Source organism: Crocodylus siamensis, chromosome 5 (genome assembly GCF_052110815.1).
Source record: "Crocodylus siamensis isolate JL-2025a chromosome 5, ASM5211081v1, whole genome shotgun sequence".
Classification (NCBI taxonomy): domain Eukaryota; kingdom Metazoa; phylum Chordata; order Crocodylia; family Crocodylidae; genus Crocodylus; species Crocodylus siamensis.
In genome coordinates, this window is record NC_143399.1 from 1,285,648 (window position 1) to 1,302,359 (window position 16,712).

Genomic DNA, 16,712 nt, shown 5'->3' on the forward strand with positions numbered 1-16,712 from the left:
GCCCCCCCCGCCCCCCCTCCACGGACACAGCGATCTCTACCTCCCTGGCTCCGCAGCCCCCGGGCGCTTGGCACAGACCCCGGGGGCCTCAGACCCTTTCCTTTGCCGTTTCTTTCTGTTCTTGGGTTCTTCAAGTTTCATGATTTTTGTACGTTTTGTTTCTTTAACTTGCTTCAAGCTGCTCATATCCCCTCCCCGTCCGCCACCCCTGCCCTCCCCCACTCCTGTTTTCACTTGTAGATTCTTTCTGTACCACATAACTATATGATGTTGAGTTGCTGTTTGTATGATTTTCTCTTAAGTTACATCTTTATTATATTTTAGGGCCCAGGGATCATCCTGATATTGTTGATTCATTTATGCAACTCCTGGCACAGGTGTGTTTTAGTTTCTTATTCATTCACTTTCCGTTCTCTCTCTTTCTCTTTTTAATTCAATTTAAACCTATTTTTAGCTTTCCGTTGACAACGTTTTTTTCCTTTTAGTTGAATATCGAGTTTCTCCATCTGTTTCCGTGGAAGTTGAAAACAAAACCTTCTCCTTTTAGTCCTGGGGTCACGCTAGTCCCGGGGCAGCTCTGGCCCTGCCGGCCCCCCTCATCGGCCTCGGGGGGCGGGGGTCGCCCCCGGGCTGCTGCTCCCACCTCCGCACTTGGCCTGCAGAAGGCCAGGGCGCCAAACGGGCTCTCTCTGCTCCTCCAGCCTCAGCTCTGCCGTGGCCCCGCAGGGCTGGGGCACCTGCGTGCCTGCTGGCCTGCGCGGCAGGACAAAGCTGGCTTCGCTGGCAGCTGGCACTCCCAGGCACTGCTTTGGGCGGCTTTTGGCCAAGAGGGCGGTCCCAGGCTGCATGGCCAGCAAGGCAGCCCCTCTCTGTGCCCACAGGCAGCAGCCACCGGGGATAGGTCGGAGCCACCAGGCGCTGGGAGCGGGACGTCTGGGGTTCCTCATGTTCCTCGCCAGGCCCTGGATGCGTGAGGCTGGCCTGCACATCAGGGGTCCCTCCAAGAACCGTACAGTCCCACACCCAGCAGCCGGTCTGCTCCGAGCAGGCGCCTGTCACCCCACGGGCCAGCTCTGAGGTCCCAAGCGATCCTGCGGCACCGACACGACAGGCGGGCCAGGCACTGTCCGAAGCAGAGCTGTGCAGAGGCTGTGTCCGGAGGAGCTGCCTGGCTCCTCTGCTCCCGCAGGCTCGGTTTCCTCACCAGGAGGGCAGAGATGGCCTCTCTGGCTTGGGCACGTGCCGGCCGCCTCGCTGCCAGGCCGGAGCGCGGGGTGGAGGCTTCTGCAGCTGGGAGCAGGCGGGGCCGGTTATGCGGTGTGTGTACAGACGTCTGGGGATGGGTGCAGGATTCGCCTCTTGGCCGCTGACCTGGTGTGGCATTGCCAGGGAGGCCGTGGCAGGACGGGCTGCTGGCAGTGCCTTCCCAGCGTGCTGTAGCTGTAGCACGGGAGTCGGCTTAGGCGTGTGCTGGCTCCGGGAGCCTGTCAGGGTACTGGCTGATATATCCAAGCATCTGGGCGTCTGACTCCTGCCCCAGCCTGGCACGACAGCACGATGCTTCCAGAGCCACCAGCGTGGGGCTGCGCTGCATCCTCGGGCACTGGCCTGGGTCGTGGCTGCGAGGCTGGGCAGGATGTGGCAGTGCTGGGCAGAGGGCATGCAGCAGTGCTTGGGGTTGCAGCCTGGCTGCCTCGGGGGCACCAGCTGCCCACCACTGTCCGGTGCTGGGGCCAGGTGGGGCTGCACCTGCTGGCTTGTTGCTTGTCGCCTCTGGTGCAGGGCGTGCTGAGGCCTGCCCTGTCTGGGGAGTGCCGGGGTGCCCGGTGCCTGTCTGCCCGCATGCTCGCTGTGCTGTGCTGGTGCCGAGCCCCGGCCTGTGTGTGGCTGAGGGGCTTGTCTGCACTGCCGGGGGCGCGAGGCAGGCCAGCCTGTCCTGCACTGCTCCCAGCTGGACGGAGCTCCGCGCCTCTCCTGGGAGACCCCCGTGCGGCCGTGTCTGCTCCCGGCTGCAGCTGCCCCCGTCCCTGCCCCCTTCCTGGGTCCAGCATTGCTAAGCTGCCCCTGGGAGCCTTGCAGCTCCGGGGGACAGTGCAGGCTGAAGCTCTGGGAGCAGCCAGCATCTCTGGTCTTGGGCTGGTTCATAGGCAGAAGCTCCTGTGCCCCGCGCAGTCTCTGGTCTTGGTTGGTGAGAGGCATGGGGAGGTGGGGGCAGGGGTGCAGTGTCTGGTGGCATCTCTTGGAGGAGCGCTGAGCTGTCCGGCGGTGGCGGAGGCTGTCGGGACCAAGGCAGGTCTTTGTGGGCTTCAGGCCTGTTCCCTTCTGCGAGTCGCTATCCCCCTCTAGTGGCGTCCGGCCCCTGCAGCCCGGAGCTGCCTCGACTGGGCAGGAGTCGGCACCGATAGCCCGAGCGTTCAGACCTGAGCCGCTCCGTGGGCTCCCCGTGCCCACCTGCGGGCAGAGCCAGCTGCTGTTGCCCAGGGGCCGACCCCCACTGGAGTCTGTGAGCTGTCTGGACAGTGGTTGGCGGCCTCTAGAAGTCGCTGCCCTTTCCTCTGGGCGTCCCTCGGGCATGTGCGGCGGGGGCTGACGGCAGCACCGCAGGTGCCACGTGCCTCTCACGGGCATCGCCCGCTCCCTTCCGGCCAGTGCCCCTCTGCTGCTCGTGCCAGGGACAGGGATGGTGCTTTCCTGGTCAGCACTGCCCGTGTCCAGGCACTGCCTGCACCCACGGCGAATGTGCGCAGGCTCTGCTGCTGGTCCCCATGCGTCCTCCATTGTAGCTCTTCCTCCCCCGCCATCGTGCTCTTCCTCCAGACAGAAGGCCAAGGCCAGGCCTCCCACAGCCCAGCCTGGAGCTGAAGGAGCTGCTCTGCACGGAGGAGGTTGGAATCCCATCCTGAGGCCTGGACGTCGCTGCGCAGGGACGTCCCAATGAGACGTGGGTACGTGGCAGTGGGACGGAGCACGACCCCGTCCGCGCTGGCCCGCGCCATCCAGGAAAGGGCACTCGCTCCGGAGCAAGACGAGATCAGCAAGACTGTCAGCCCCCGCTCTGACACTGCCTGGTGCCAGCAGAGGATCCCATCCAGGGAGCCCTGCTCCGAGCCCCGGACGGGCACTCTGCTACAGCGGCCTGCAGACGGAGAGGACGGCACTTTGGAGTGACCCCTCGCTGCCCACGGTTTGCCCCTTGCTTCCCATTCGGACATGACTCTGGCTGCTGTCCACGTGCTCACATCCAGCCCTTGTTCCCAGGAGGAGACATGGACTTTGCTTTCAAGCTGTCTCTGGCCAGCTGCACCGAGCACGCCTGCGGGCACTTCCTCCAGCCCTTCGCCCTGTTCTTCTGTCTCCAGTGTCGGCGCAGCCTTGCTGCCCCCAGTGCCCCGGGAGGGGAGCGGACTCCCATCTCACCTCCTACCCCCGTGCCGGCCCTTCTCGGAGCATCTGCCCACCGTGACCCTTTGGACCTATTTAGGGACCTAGTCCCCTGTGCAGTGGGCACATCCTGAGCACGTGCCTTGTGCGCATGTTGGTGTGACTGGGCCCTGCTGTCTGAGCTGCCTCGTCCACACCACTCACTGGTTTGCCAATCTGTCCACAGCCAGGACATGCCTGCTTGTGTCCTGGCTGCAGGGTGAGGCCGTGTGCTATGAGGGCTCAGGCCATGGGAAGCCAGGCTCCTGCCCATGCGGTGCCACGGTACAGAGCAGCCTCGCACTGCATGTACAGACAGGGCCCAAAAGCCTGCGGGCTACCTATCCTGGGCACCCTCCCTCCTTCCCTGCCTGAGTCCAGCCTCACAGACCATCACTGTCTGGGGCTGGCATCCTCTCACCTGTGGGTGAGTTGCTGGCCAGGCTTGCTGGATGGGTCCAGGAGCACCGTGGCCCCTGTGCCAGGGGATGCCGTGACCTGTCCGCAAAGCCCTGCTGCCCTTTACTCCATCCGAACGCTCTCCCACTGCCATGCCCAGCGCAGCCGTGCTGGATGCTCGCACCCAAACGCTTCAGGTCTCCCCTTCCGCGCTGGGGGTGCAATGGCGTGGCCTTGCTGGGGTGGGACGGTCTCCCCGCCAAGGCCACCTCACTTCTCTTGCTCTGCTCACCTTAGTTGAGTCACCTGTTCTCCCGCCCGTGGTTCACCGGAGTGCTCCAGAGCCAACCGCAGACAGTCCTCGCCTGCCTGCCGTCCTTCTGTCCTTCCACCGTCTCATGCTGATCCAGCCTCCTTTGGAAACCTCCAGTGACAGAGTCCCCCTTGCCTTGGGCAGCCTGTGTCCCTGCCTCGCGGCCCTGACAGCAAGGAAGATCCTTCTGAGATCCCACCTACACCCACGTTGCTCCACCAAGCTGTTGGTCCACATCGTGCTCTCTGCAGCAAGGGAGAAAAACCGCTTTCCCTCTTCTTTACGGTGCCTGCCCAGTACTTGGATATTGCTGTCACCCCCCCTGCCACCTGTCCCCTCTTCCGCAAGCTGAACACACCTGCTTCTCTTGGCCTCTCCTTGTGCAGCCTCTTCCCAAACTGGATCATGCATGTTGCCTGCCTCAACCTTCTCTAATGTCTCCACGTCTTCTTTAAAATGCGGAGCCCAGAACGGCATGGGACGCTCCTGGTGAGGCCTGCAGGCGCGATGCCCTGGGCGAGGCCTACCCAGCACCGTGGCACTCCTGCCTCTCGGGTCTTGCAGCTGATGCTCCTGCTGCAGCCTTGAACAGCTTTCCCTTTCTTGCAGCTGCAGCACGTTGCATGACCCAAGTCGTCGGGATCCAGGGCATCAGCTCCAGCAGAAGGACCCGGGCCTCTGGTCTCCTAGGTCTCAGAGGGTGCCTGCCTGCACAGGCAGGGCCCTGTTGGGGCAAGGACACTGGCCACAGCCTGGTGGTGCAGGCCCAGCCCCCAGCACATCCCCTGCTCCTGGCTTCCCTCGCTCCGAATTGAACAGCCTGATGGCAGCTGCTGCAATGGCACACGGCCCTCGAGAGCCACGGAGGAAGCGGGTGAGACTGGAATGGCTGTGCACCGGGGAAGGATGCTGCAGCCCCCGCACTGCTGCCCACCCGCCTCCAGCAGCTGCCGATGGAGCCTGGGATGCTGCTCCCTCACCCTGGAGCCGGTGGGCAGCAACTTTTCACCGGGCCTGGCTCTGGAGTCGGTGACAGGACAGCACTGGAGCTGTGGGACGGACCCTCCCGGGGACTGCCCCCTTCTGCCGCTCCCCTGGAGAGCAACAGCTTTGGACAAGGAAACCTCAGCTCCCCCCTGTCTCCGTGGTATGCATGCCCTGCTGAGCAGGATGCAGGATCCCCGCTGAGCGGCCGGGGCTGTCCCGGGAGCCCATCCTACAGCCGCCCTGCTCTGCACTCCCGTGGTCTGGCTAGGAGCCTTCTTGCCCTGGCTGTCGAGACCATCCCCTCCTTTCTCAGGCCTCCCTGCTCCAGAACCCCCTCCTCTGTCGTCCTGCCCTTGCTGGAAGTCCCCCCACGGCTCATCCTGTGCAGCAGGGCTGTGCTCCTGCAAGCCCGGTGCCTTTCGGGGGCCTTTGGGAATCAAGACTTGCTCCCCTGGAGCTGCCCACCTCCTTCCCTGGCCTGCAGCTGGGCAGAGCCCCTGGCTCGCTCCATCGTGGCTCCACCGCCCGTCCCATCGCAGAGCGTTCTGCTCCGGCCTGGAGCCACCAGCCTTCCTGGCCCTCTAGGCTGGGGTCGCCTCGGCTTCTCTGGGAGTTGAGGCCCAGGGCCGGTGCAGGGGGGCCCCGGCATGGCCCCACCTCCAGGAACAGGTGGCCGGAGACAAGCCTGGTCCCAGTGGCTTGGCTTTGCTGCATGCAAGCTGCAGCCTGCGATAGGAACACTGGACATGTGTGTACCACGAGACCGCTGCCGTGTGCCTGGCCTGGGCAGAGGGGCCCTGCACGCAAGGGTCACGCCAGCGCCACGCAGTGCTTCCCCAGCAGCCACTGCCGTTGGTGCGGCTCGGTCCACGGCTGCGAGGCGGAGGAGGCAGGGCTCGCTGCGCCTGCTGCTTGCCGCCCAGGTCTCGCTCAAGTGGCGGCTTCCTGTAGGCATCTCAATAGGGCCCAGCCGGAGCCTCCCTGGCGTGGCGAGAGCATGGCCACCACGGTGCCCGTCCAGGCGTCTGCCCCCCGTGAGCGTGTGCGCGGCTGCCACGTGACGTCTGTACACACACACACCTGCACAAGTGCGCAGCCCGCGGCTGAGCCCGGCCTTGCAGGGGACCCCGCAGCGTGGCTGGTGTGGGCTGCGTCCTGTGCCGTGGGCCAGGGCTGCTGCAGAGGAGGAGCCAGGGCCGCTCTGAGCAGGGAGCAGCTTCCCGGCCCCCTGCGGCGCAGCTGAGGCCGGCAGCGCGTGTCCTGAGTGCCCGTGGGCCGGCCGTGGGTCTGGCCAGACCCCAGCCTGGCGCCGCTGTGCCCAGAGCTGCTGCTGTCCGTGGCGCTGATGAGCGAGCCCCCCCACCCCCCCACTGACCTCTGCCCCGGCCTTGCCGCTGGTCCCAGCCCATCCCGGTGCCTGACCCCTGGCCTGCCCCAGCCCGTCTTGCCCTGGGAGAGCTGCCCCCGAGCACCAGGGAGCAGAGGCCTCCACTCGCCGTTGCTGCGTCCGAAGCTTTGCCCGCAGGCTGCTGCGGCATCGTCCCGGGGGCCAAGGGGCCCCCGGCTAATCCTGGCCTAACGTTTGGGGGCCGTGGTGGCTCCCCCAGCGCCAGGCCCAGCCTGCACCGGGCAGGGCGGGACAGGGGCGCTCAGGTAAGTGCGTGCCCGGGGGCCACGTGGTGCCCAGGAGGCTGTGCTGGCCGCCCCACGGGGCCGTCTTTATTGGGTGCGTGTGTGTGCCCCGCAGGCGCTCAAGCGGAAGCCCGACCTCTTCCTGTGTAGCAACCTGGACGTCAAGGCCGTGTTCCAGTGCGGTGAGTAGCCCCGGGGGCGGGGGGGCACAGGCTCCAGCCCTGCGGGGCGGAGGCCGCGGGTTCGGCTGCAGGAGGGAGGGAGGCCGGGCCCGGGCAAGGTGGCCACGGCTGAGCTGGCGGTTTCTGCCCCGCAGGTGTCCTCTCGCTCAAGTTCCCCGAGGCCCCGACGGTCAGAGCCTCCTGCGGCTTTTTTGTGAGTATCAGCCCCCCTCGTCCCACCCCGGGTCATTCGCCCACCCGCCTCGGGTCCCCACTGACCCCTGGGGTGCTCAGCGGGACCGGGCAGGTCGGTGCTGTGCCGGCACGCTGCCAGGAGGAGCAGGGAGAGGGTGCCCGTGGGCTGCAGGGTGGTGGCCAGGCAGGCCCCAGGGCTGCAGGAGGGGCACGGGCTGAGCCCCCAGCATCTCCCCGGCACTGCTCCGTGCCCACGGCGGGAGGGTCGGGGTCCCGGCAGGCTTGCTGCGGGCGCCCCCCAGCCTGCGCTCCTCTTGCAGACGGAGCTGCTGCCGCGCTGCGGCGAGATCCCCCCCGTGGGGCAGGTGGTGCACGACGAGGGCAAGGTGCTGCTGCAGGCTGTGCTGGAGGTGAGCTGGGGGGGGCCGCAGCGTTGGCGGGGCGGTTGTCTCGTGGGCTGCTCCTGGGCTAGGGCCGGCGCTGAGCAGGCCTGTCCCGTGTGCCGCAGGGCATCGGCGGCCAAGCCTCACGCAGCCTCATGGACCACTTTGCCGAGATCCTCTTTGCCCTGAACAAGCACTGCTTCAGCCACCTGAGCCTCTGGATCAAGGAGGCCCTGCAGCCCGATGGCTTCCCCTCTGCCCGCGTCAGCCCTGAGCAGAAGGACACCTTCAGCCAGCAGATCCTCAGGTGCGTGCCCCCCCGCCGATCCGGCACGGCCCCAGGGAGCTCGTGGCCCGCACTGCTGCCACCAGAAGGGCAGGGGAGCTGCTGGGGCCTGTCCCTTGCTGTGCCAGGCTGGAGATGGGGCTGTGCCGATGCCCTGCTGGCTGGTCTTGCCCCTGTGCTCAGGCTCAGCCCGATGCTGCACTGGGGCAAGAAGGGATTTCCCCCCTACTCGGGCTGGTGCGGACTGGGGGGCTTTGCCTTCCTCTGCAGCAGGGACGCAGCCTCGGCTTGGGATCTCTTGGGTGTATTGGGGGCACTAATGCTTCCCCTGGGGTGGAGCTGGGGGCCATGGGCACTGGGCCTTATCATTGTGCTATGGCTGTAAGTCAGACAAAGCTGTGCTGGCGGGGCTGGGCTGGGCTCAGGGGCTGGGTGTGCTGCAACCCCCACAGGGCCCTGCCAGCAGGACGGTGGCCGGGGGGAGGTGGCCACGGTGCCCCTCCTGCCTGCTCAGGCCTGTCCCTGTGTCTCTGTCCACAGAGAGCGTGTGAACAAGCGGCGGGTGAAGGAGATGGTGAAGGAGTTCACGCTGCTGTGCCGGGGGCTGCACGGCACTGAGTACACGGCGGACTACTGAGCCCCGGCCAGCTCGGCCCCGACCCCCCGCCCGCCCGCCCCACTGCCTCCCGGCTCATAGCGTAACCCTCCCGCTAGAACTAACCCACTCGGGACTCCTCGCCTGGCCCGCTGCACCGCGGTGTCGGCCTCTCTGCCCCCAGCATGCTCCCTCCCGGGGATGCGGGCACCGGCAGTGCCCCGCAGCAGGCTGCAGGACCTGCGGGGCGGCCGGAGCGCAGTGACGGCCCTTGCTGCGGCCAAGCCCTGCCAGGACCGGTCAGAGGCCATCCGCGGCGGTGAGCGGTCTGGCCCAGCCCAGCCGACCTGTACGTGTGTGTGTGGTTGGGGGGACCTGCACCTAATTATATTAAGGAGATTTCTACCCCGTGGCTGTCGTTCTTCTGCTGCCTGAAGCCCCTGCCCTGTGGGGGGGAGGTCAAATTATCCCCCTACGCCCCTGGAGCCAGGGTTCCCCCTTCTTGAGCCTAGCGCTGCCCAGGGCCAGCAGTGGAGATGCTGGGGCTGAGACTGCACAAGGGGTAGAAGGTGAAGGACGGAGCCCAGCAGCATCTGCTCTGCTGGAAAGCTTTGGGCAGGACCCATGCGGGCTTACCCACCAGCTGTACCAGGAGCTGCATGTGGGGGGCACGGGGTGGCACCAGACTGTGCTCCTCTCCCCCAGCAGCTGCTGGGGCCGGGACTCGGGGCCGTGCTGGCAGTCTCAGGGGCCTGTGGAGAGAAACTGTGCCACAGCCCAGTTCTGCAGGGGCCTGGGCCCACCGTGGTGGGACTCTGCCTTGCACAGACCAGGCCAGGGAGCATCTGTGGACCCAGGGAGGCTGTACTGAGCTGGGAGGGCCCCGGCTCCGTGTGTGGGGCAGGCACCTGGGAGGGAGCAGAGCCCAAGGCTTCCCCATCCCCACACAGGCCAGTGCCCTCCGGGATGAGGGGCAATGCCACAGCACCTGGCTGCACCCACATAGCCCGTGCCAGCAGCTGCGCTGGATGAGAGCCGTGCCAAGCACCTGCTGCACGTGAACACGCATGAGGACATGAGGGGCCAGCAAGGAATGCCCCCCCCACCCCTTTCTGCTACAGGTACCCAGGGGTGCCTCCCCCAGAGACAGTGGGTGCTGCAGCCCAGGCTGGGGCTGGACTGGGCCTGTTCTGCCGGCACCAACCCGCAGGGTCCTGGCGGGAGGGTCTTGCCCCTGCGCTCAGGCTCAGCCCCGTGCGCCACTGGGGCAGGAAGGGATTTCTCCCTGCTCAGACTAGAGGGTTTTTGCCTCCTTCTGCAGCAGGGACACAGCCTGGACCTGTGCTCTCTGGGGTATTTAACAGCCTCCTTCCTGTCCCAGGGCCACGGGGGCTGGGGACAGCAGTGCGGGTGCAGCCACAGGGAGCAGCAGCAGGAGGCACCAACCCCCATGGACCGAGGCCCACAGCTTGGGCTGCAAGGCAGGATGGCAGTGGGGAAAGGTGCTGGACTGTCTGTCTTGATGGCAGGGGAGGCTAGGCTAGGGTGGAAGCAGTGCTATGGGGCAGCAGTGACATTAGAGAGAGCCCCCCCAAAGCACCATGCCCTGACCACCCACAGGACACCTGGAGCTGCTTGGTAGGGCTGTGCGAAATTTTGAGTTTCGACTCCCTTTTTGAGCTTGAAACAGTGAAATGGAAATAGCCTCAAAATGAAACATTTCCAAATTTTCCAAATGAGGGGGAAGGAGTGCTGTCATTATTGACTGTGTAGCTGGCTAGTGACTGACATCCTTTCCTGAGGCCCCTTCCTATCCCTGGGCTCGGTGGGGGGTGGGGACTGCATAAAAGCAGCATTGTTTGAAGGGCCCGGCTTTCTGCCTTGGCTGGTGTCAGTCGAGTGAGGGCGCGCGTGTGCGCACACACACACACTCACTCACTCACTCTGTCACCTATCCGAGGCATGAGTTTTCTGTCAGCAGCTAGGGGTGCAGAGCCCCAAGATTTCATAGACATTCGGGCTGGAAGGGACCCCAGAGAATCATTGAGTCCAGCCCCCCGCCCCAGGGGCAGGAAGGCAGCAGGGGTCATAGGATCCCAGCAAGATAAGCATCCAGATGTGCTTTGAAGGTGTTCAGAGCAGGTGCTTGAACCGCTGCCAGGCTGTTCCAAACCTTGGGGGCTTGGACGGTAAAGAAATTCTTCCTTATGTCCAGCCTGAAACGGTCTTGCAGGAGTTTGTGACCGTTCGAGCTCGTCATCCCTCGGGGCGCTCTGGTGAACAGACGTTCCCCCAGATCCTGGTGGTCACCCCTGATAAACTTATAGGGGGCCATCAGATCACCCCTGAGCCTGCGCTTTTCCAGGCTAAAGAGTCCCATGGCTCTCAGCCTGTCGTCGTAAGATCTGTTTTCCTGACCTCTGATCATGCGTGTGGCTCTCCTCTGGACTCTCTCAAGCTTCTCCACATCCTTTTTGAATTGTGGAGCCCAAAACTGGACGCAGTACTCCAGCTACGGCCTCACCAAGGCCGAGTAAACGGGGAGAAAGATGTTCTGGGATCTGCTTGAGAAGCATCTGTGGATGCAAGCCAGCGTTTTGGTCCCTTTACTAGCCGCAGCATCTCATTGGAGGCTCATGTTCATCTTGTGGTCAGTGATGACCCCCAAGTCTCTTTCTTCTGTAGTGCTAACCAACGTAGCACTGCCGAGCCTATAAGGGTGCTGCAGGTTTTTCCTCCCAGGAGCCCTGCACCCATCTCAACAGCTGGCAGACTTTGTGGCTTCAGCAGGGGCCAGCACCCCTGCAGCTTTCACCCCACTGCACCTTAACATACAGTGTAACCCATGTCACAAGTTTTGCTTGTCCACAGCTTGAGGTGCAGCTCCCCCCAAACCGCTGCACTGATCTCCTTGGAACTTGGCAGGCTTCATGGTCTCAGTAAGAGCTACCAGCCCTGCAGGTTTGACCTTGCTGTGCCTTGCCGCATACCCAACCTGAGTTTTGCTTTCAGGACTTGGAGGTGCAGTTTCCCCAAACCCCCTACACCTAACTCATTGAAACGTGGCACACGCCATGCCCTAAGAGGCTACCATTCCTGCAAGTTTCATCCAAATCAAGTCAGAAATGACAGTTATAGGCTGTTTTGAACTTCCCCGTTATAGCCTACAGGCAAAATGTCAGAACAGCAGAACCGTTTCAACGAAACAAAACAGAACAGTGGTTTCAAATCAAAACGAAATGCAAATCAAAACAGAACGGTGCCGTTTCACACAGCCCTACTGCCCGGGGCACAAGGGTGAAATCCTCTGAGCCCCAGCTGCTGGTCTCATCCTGCCTGATAGCCCTGGCGCAGGGACCTCCCCACTTGCCCCTTCCTTTGGCTATACTAGCCCACAGAACCGTGGGTGGGGGGCTGGCCCTAGACTTTAGGAGGGCTGACTTCAACAAGCTAAGGAGGATAGTTGGGGAAGCGCTGAGGACCCAGAGGGGAAGGGAATCAGATGTCGAAGGTGAGTGGTTGCTCCTTAAGGAGACGATCCTCCATGCCCAAAGGGAGGTAATCCCAACAAGGGTCAAAGGGAGCAGGAGGGCACATAAACCCCCATGGCTCACTAAGAGCATCCGGGAATGTCTCCTTGCTAAAAGGGAGGCATATACCCAATGGAGAGATGGGGTCATCGCCAAGAAGGACTATGTTATAGTCGCCCGAGGATGTAGGGGGGCAGTCAGGAGGGCCAAGGCAGAGTTGGAGATAGGACTAGCTTCCCGGATTAAGGACAATAAGAAGTCCTTCTTCAAATACATAGGGGGTAAAAAGAGGGTCCCGGGTAATGTGGGGCCCCTGCAGGACACGATGGGCAACTTAGTCATCACGCCAGATGACAAAGCTAACATATTTAACGATTTCTTTGCCTCTGTCTTCCTAAGTAGGGACCAGTTCAGCCACCTCCCTGCTGGGCCCCCCTCGGGCCCCGAGAGAGACACGCCTGGGCCAAGGGTTAGCGAGGAGTTAGTTAGGGTACTTCTGGAGAAGCTGGACGTGTTCAAGTCCGCTGGTCCGGACGATCTTCACCCTAGGGTTCTACAGGAACTGGCTGAGGTCATTGCGGGACCCCTGGCACGGCTCTATGAGCACTCGTGGTGCTCTGGCGAGGTGCCGGAGGACTGGAAGAGGGCCAATGTGGTCCCTATCTTCAAAAAGGGAAAAAAAGAGGACCCGGGAAATTACAGGCCAGTTAGTCTGACCTCAATCCCGGGTAAGCTCTTTGAAAAAATTATCCTGGCACACATCCAGGAGGGCCTTGCGGGGGAATGCATGCTCAGGGGCAACCAACATGGGTTTATCAGTGGCAGGTCTTGTCAGACCAACCTGGTGGCCTTTTACGATCAGGTCACCAAATCATTAGACGCAGGGGTTGCTGTGGATGTAGTCTTTTTGGACTTCCGGAAGGCTTTCGACACTGTCTCTCACCCTGTCCTCATCAAAAAGCTGAGAGACTGTGGTGTCGATGCCCACACGGTCAAATGGGTCGCCAACTGGTTGGAGGGCCGCACCCAGAGGGTGGTAGTGGATGGGTTCTTCTCGACCTGGAAGGATGTGGGCAGTGGGGTTCCGCAGGGCTCGGTCCTCGGGCCTGCACTGTTCAACATCTTCATCAGTGACTTGGATGAGGGGGTAGAAAGCACCCTGTTCAAGTTTGCTGATGACACTAAGATGTGGGGGGATGTGGGTGCACTAGAAGGGTGCAATAGGCTACAAGCTGACCTTGACAGGTTGCAACGGTGGGCGGATGAGAATAGGATGGGGTTTAACACTGATAAGTGCAAGGTGTTGCACATGGGGAGGAAGAACCGGCACCACACTTACAGGTTGGGGAACTCTCCTCTTGCCAGCACGGAGACGGAAAAGGATCTTGGAGTCGTCATTGACTCCACGATGAACATGGGCCGGCAGTGTGGGGAGGCAGTCAAGAAGGCCAATCGTACCCTATCATGCATCCACAGATGCATCTCGAGCAGGTCCAGGGAGGTGATCCTCCCCCTCTATGCGGCACTGGTCAGGCCGCAGCTGGAGTACTGCGTCCAGTTCTGGGCGCCACACTTCAAGAGGGACGTGGACAATATGGAAAGAGTTCAGAGGAGGGCCACTCGTATGATCAGGGGTCAGCAGGGCAGGCCTTATGAGGATAGGCTACGGGACCTGAACCTGTTTAGCCTCCACAAGAGAAGGCTAAGGGGGGACCTTGTGGCCTGCTACAAACTGGTCAGGGGGGATCAGCAGGTATTGGGGGAGTCCCTGTTCCCCCGTGCGCTGCCAGGAGTGACCAGGAATAACGGTCACAAACTGGCGGAGGGTAAGTTTAGATTAGATATTAGGAGGCGCTACTTCACAGTCAGGGTGGCTAGGGCCTGGAACCAGCTTCCAGGGGAAGTGGTGCAGGCTCCGAGCCTGGGGATTTTTAAAAGGAAGTTAGATGAGCACCTTGCCGGGGTCATCTGACCCCGGTGCTCTTTCCTGCTAAGGCAGGGGGTCGGACTAGATGATCTACCTAGGTCCCTTCCGACTCTAGCTACTATGAAACTATGAAACTATGAAACTGGAGGCGGGGGCATGCAGGAGCAGGGCCTCTGCACTAGCCTGGAAGGCCAGGGACAGTGGATGCAACCCCCCACCCCATGATGCAGCACCCAGCGCAGCAAAACCCAAAATAGCCCGTTGCTGTGGCAACCAGCAAGTGTTTGAAATGCCCCAATTTAGCCTGGAAATGAGGAATGAGTAGGAGCAGCCACCAGACCTGGGGCAAGGACAAGGACCACGGGGCTGGGCTCTGTGGTCGGGGCAGCCTCCTGGCTCCTGCTGCCAGTGCCAGGGTTGTGGGGCAGGGACGACGCAGCCCTGACCCACGGCAGCCACCACACCAAGCTCCGTCCAGTCTTTAATGCAACACCAGCAGGGCCCAGGTGGGACTATGTCTCCCCCGTCCACCCCCGTCTGGGCCCCAGGGAGCCAGGCCCGGGCCCAGCCCGGGGGTCTGCTCCCCCAACAAGAGCCGCAGCACCCAGAGGCCAGGCTGGGACATCACAGCATCTCCTCCGGGCTGGCGTCACCCACAGGCCTCGTCCTCGTAGGCGATGGCGATGCCCCGGCGCCCCTCCACTGCCTTCCGCACCGGCGTCTGGCCCAGCTGCTGCTCCAGGCCCTGCCAGCTCCGCGACTGCAAGAAGGAAGCTGGGGAGAGACAGCAAGTGTCACTGGGCTGGGTGGTGGGACACGGCCCCGTTTGGGTACCAGCAAAGCGTGGCTCCCGGGTGCCGCAGCCCCAAACCACAGGTGCCATTGGTCATAGGGTAGAAGCATGGCTTGGGGGCAGTGCCAGGGCCTGAGAGCCACAGGGAGGGGATGCATAGATGAAGCACCCACCAGCTGGGCTGATCTCGGCCAGATCCAGGGTCTGGCTCCGGCAGGCCAGGGCGGTGCTGGCCGGGGGCACAGGATCAGTGCTGAGACGCACTGCCCGCAGCTCCCCCGTGATCAGCGAGACGTCAGCACCCTCGTCCTCTGTCCCCAGCACCTCCGGGAACTCCAGGTGCGCGCTGCCACCTGCCAGACCCGCGCGGTGAGTGAAACCGTCCCTGCCCCTGTCCATCCCTGCCTCCCGTGCTCACCCTCCGCCTCCGCCCTGCAGCACCATATGCAGCAGAGGAGCTCCAGCTGCTCCCGCTCAGGCCTCTCCCCACAGGCAGGTGCTGCAGGACCGGGGGTCGGGGGTACATCCCAGCTCTGGGCCTGTGGGGCAGTTTCCTGCTTCCCCAGGAGCCGCCCCTGGGCCAAGCGCTACCTGGCAGCAGATCCCTGAAGTCAGTGAGGTAGCTGCCGGTCCAGGTGCGGGCGGGGTTGCAGGCCAGCTCCAGCTCGAAGGGCGTCACCACAGGCCGGTAGAAGTCGTGGCTGTCGAGTAGGGAGTTCTGGGCGCAGGCCACCAGCACGAAGACGTCCAGCTCGGGGAAGTTGGCCAGCTTGGCGGGGCTGGGCTTGCCCACAGCCAGCGTGAAGCTGCGCTTGCCGGCCCGGCGCAGCGTGTCCCGCAGGTGCCGCAGCGCCTCCCGGTAGCCAGCCACGCCCAGCGTGCCCACCAGGATGCCCACGGCCCGCGCGTCTCGCGCCCGCTCCACCAGGTAGAGGCGCCGCCGCAGCGCCCGGTTGACGTCCAGGGTCTCGTGCCGGGCGCGGCCCGTGGCAGGGTCGAAGGAGCTGAAGGGGCAGCGGTTCCAGCTCAGCATGAGGTTGGTGAGGGGCAGCCCCTCGCCGCCCACGTAGAACACGGCCTGGGCCTCCAGCGCCGCCACCGGCAGCTCCCGCCCGAACTGCCGCAGCGGCGCGGGGGGCTCCGGGGAGGGCTCGGCCTCGCACACCAGCCGGGAGAAGACGACGTGGGGGTAGTCAGGGCGCAGGCGCTGCTCCAGCTCGGCTGCGGGAGAGACCGGCTCAGAGACGGGCCCCCCGCGCAGCAGCGCCCCAGGGCAGGGCAGGCCTCGCGGCGCCGCGCTCACCCATGGCGTGGGCGTAGGCCACGTCGCTCAGCACCGCCACGCGGCTCCGCGGGTCCGGGTGCAGCTCCCGGAAGGCGCCGGCGCAGCGCTCCGCGTCCAGGGGCCGGCGGCCGAGCACGTGCAGCACGGGCAGCTTCCGGCAGGGGCTGAGGCAGGCGGGGCCGTAGTGCACCACCGCCTCCGCGCCCGCGTGCTCCGCCGCCACCTCGTCCACGCAGCAGCTGAGGGCGAGCCGGAGAGCGATGGGGCGAGCCGGGGGCCGCTGCCCCCGGCCCCCCCGGCGCGGCGCCGGCACTCACCTGCCGTAGGACGTGTCCCCCAGCACGTACATGGCGGCGCCCGTGGCCTCCTCCATCCCCGCCGCCACCGCGGCCGCGTCCTCCAGGAGCTCGTCGGGGAACTGCAGGGCAACCTGCGGCCGGGCCGGGCCGGGCGTGAGGCCGCGGCGGTCGCACCAGCCGGCCACGAGCCCGGGGGCCGACCCACCTTACCTTGCGGAAGCCGCGGGCGCGCACGAAGGCCGCCGCCCGCCGCAGCTCGTAGAAGTCGGCCAAGGGGCCGGTGCGCGCCGGGCCCCGCTCGCCCGCCCCGGGCAGGGCCCTGCCGATGGCGTCGGCGCCGTCGCTGCTGAAGGCCGCCGCCATGGGGCCCGCTCCCGCGCGCCAGCCACCCCTCCGGCGCAGGCCTCGACGCGCTGCCCAATGAGCGGCCGCCCCCTGAAGCCCCGCCCCGCGGCCAATCGCGGCGCCGGCAGGAGTCGTAGCCCTCGTCGCCCCGCCCCCCTCCTC

The 16,712-nt window shown here is 64.4% G+C and overlaps 2 protein-coding genes across 2 annotated transcripts in view; one reads left to right on the top strand and one right to left on the bottom strand.

Annotated features, from left to right (window-relative positions):
• Positions 1–8,779, top strand: part of IPO13 (importin 13) — a 29,765-nt gene extending 20,986 nt beyond the window's left edge. The window contains exons 15-20 of the mRNA XM_090048223.1: positions 325–377; positions 6,867–6,933; positions 7,068–7,126; positions 7,428–7,517; positions 7,616–7,797; positions 8,317–8,779. Coding sequence (XP_089904349.1) covers positions 325–377; positions 6,867–6,933; positions 7,068–7,126; positions 7,428–7,517; positions 7,616–7,797; positions 8,317–8,413 — 548 coding nt within the window. The 3' untranslated portion in view covers positions 8,414–8,779. The remainder of the gene's footprint in view (positions 1–324; positions 378–6,866; positions 6,934–7,067; positions 7,127–7,427; positions 7,518–7,615; positions 7,798–8,316) is intronic.
• Positions 8,780–14,296: 5,517 nt separating this feature from the next.
• DPH2 (diphthamide biosynthesis 2) lies at positions 14,297–16,640 on the bottom strand. The gene is made up of 6 exons (XM_090049338.1): positions 16,416–16,640; positions 16,224–16,336; positions 15,925–16,145; positions 15,213–15,842; positions 14,795–14,974; positions 14,297–14,602 (listed from the first exon to the last, which is right to left on the bottom strand). The coding sequence occupies exons 1-6, from the start codon at positions 16,566–16,568 to the stop codon at positions 14,478–14,480; spliced, it is 1,422 nt and encodes a 473-aa protein (XP_089905464.1). The 5' UTR covers positions 16,569–16,640; the 3' UTR covers positions 14,297–14,477.
• Between the last annotated feature and the right edge of the window lie 72 nt (positions 16,641–16,712).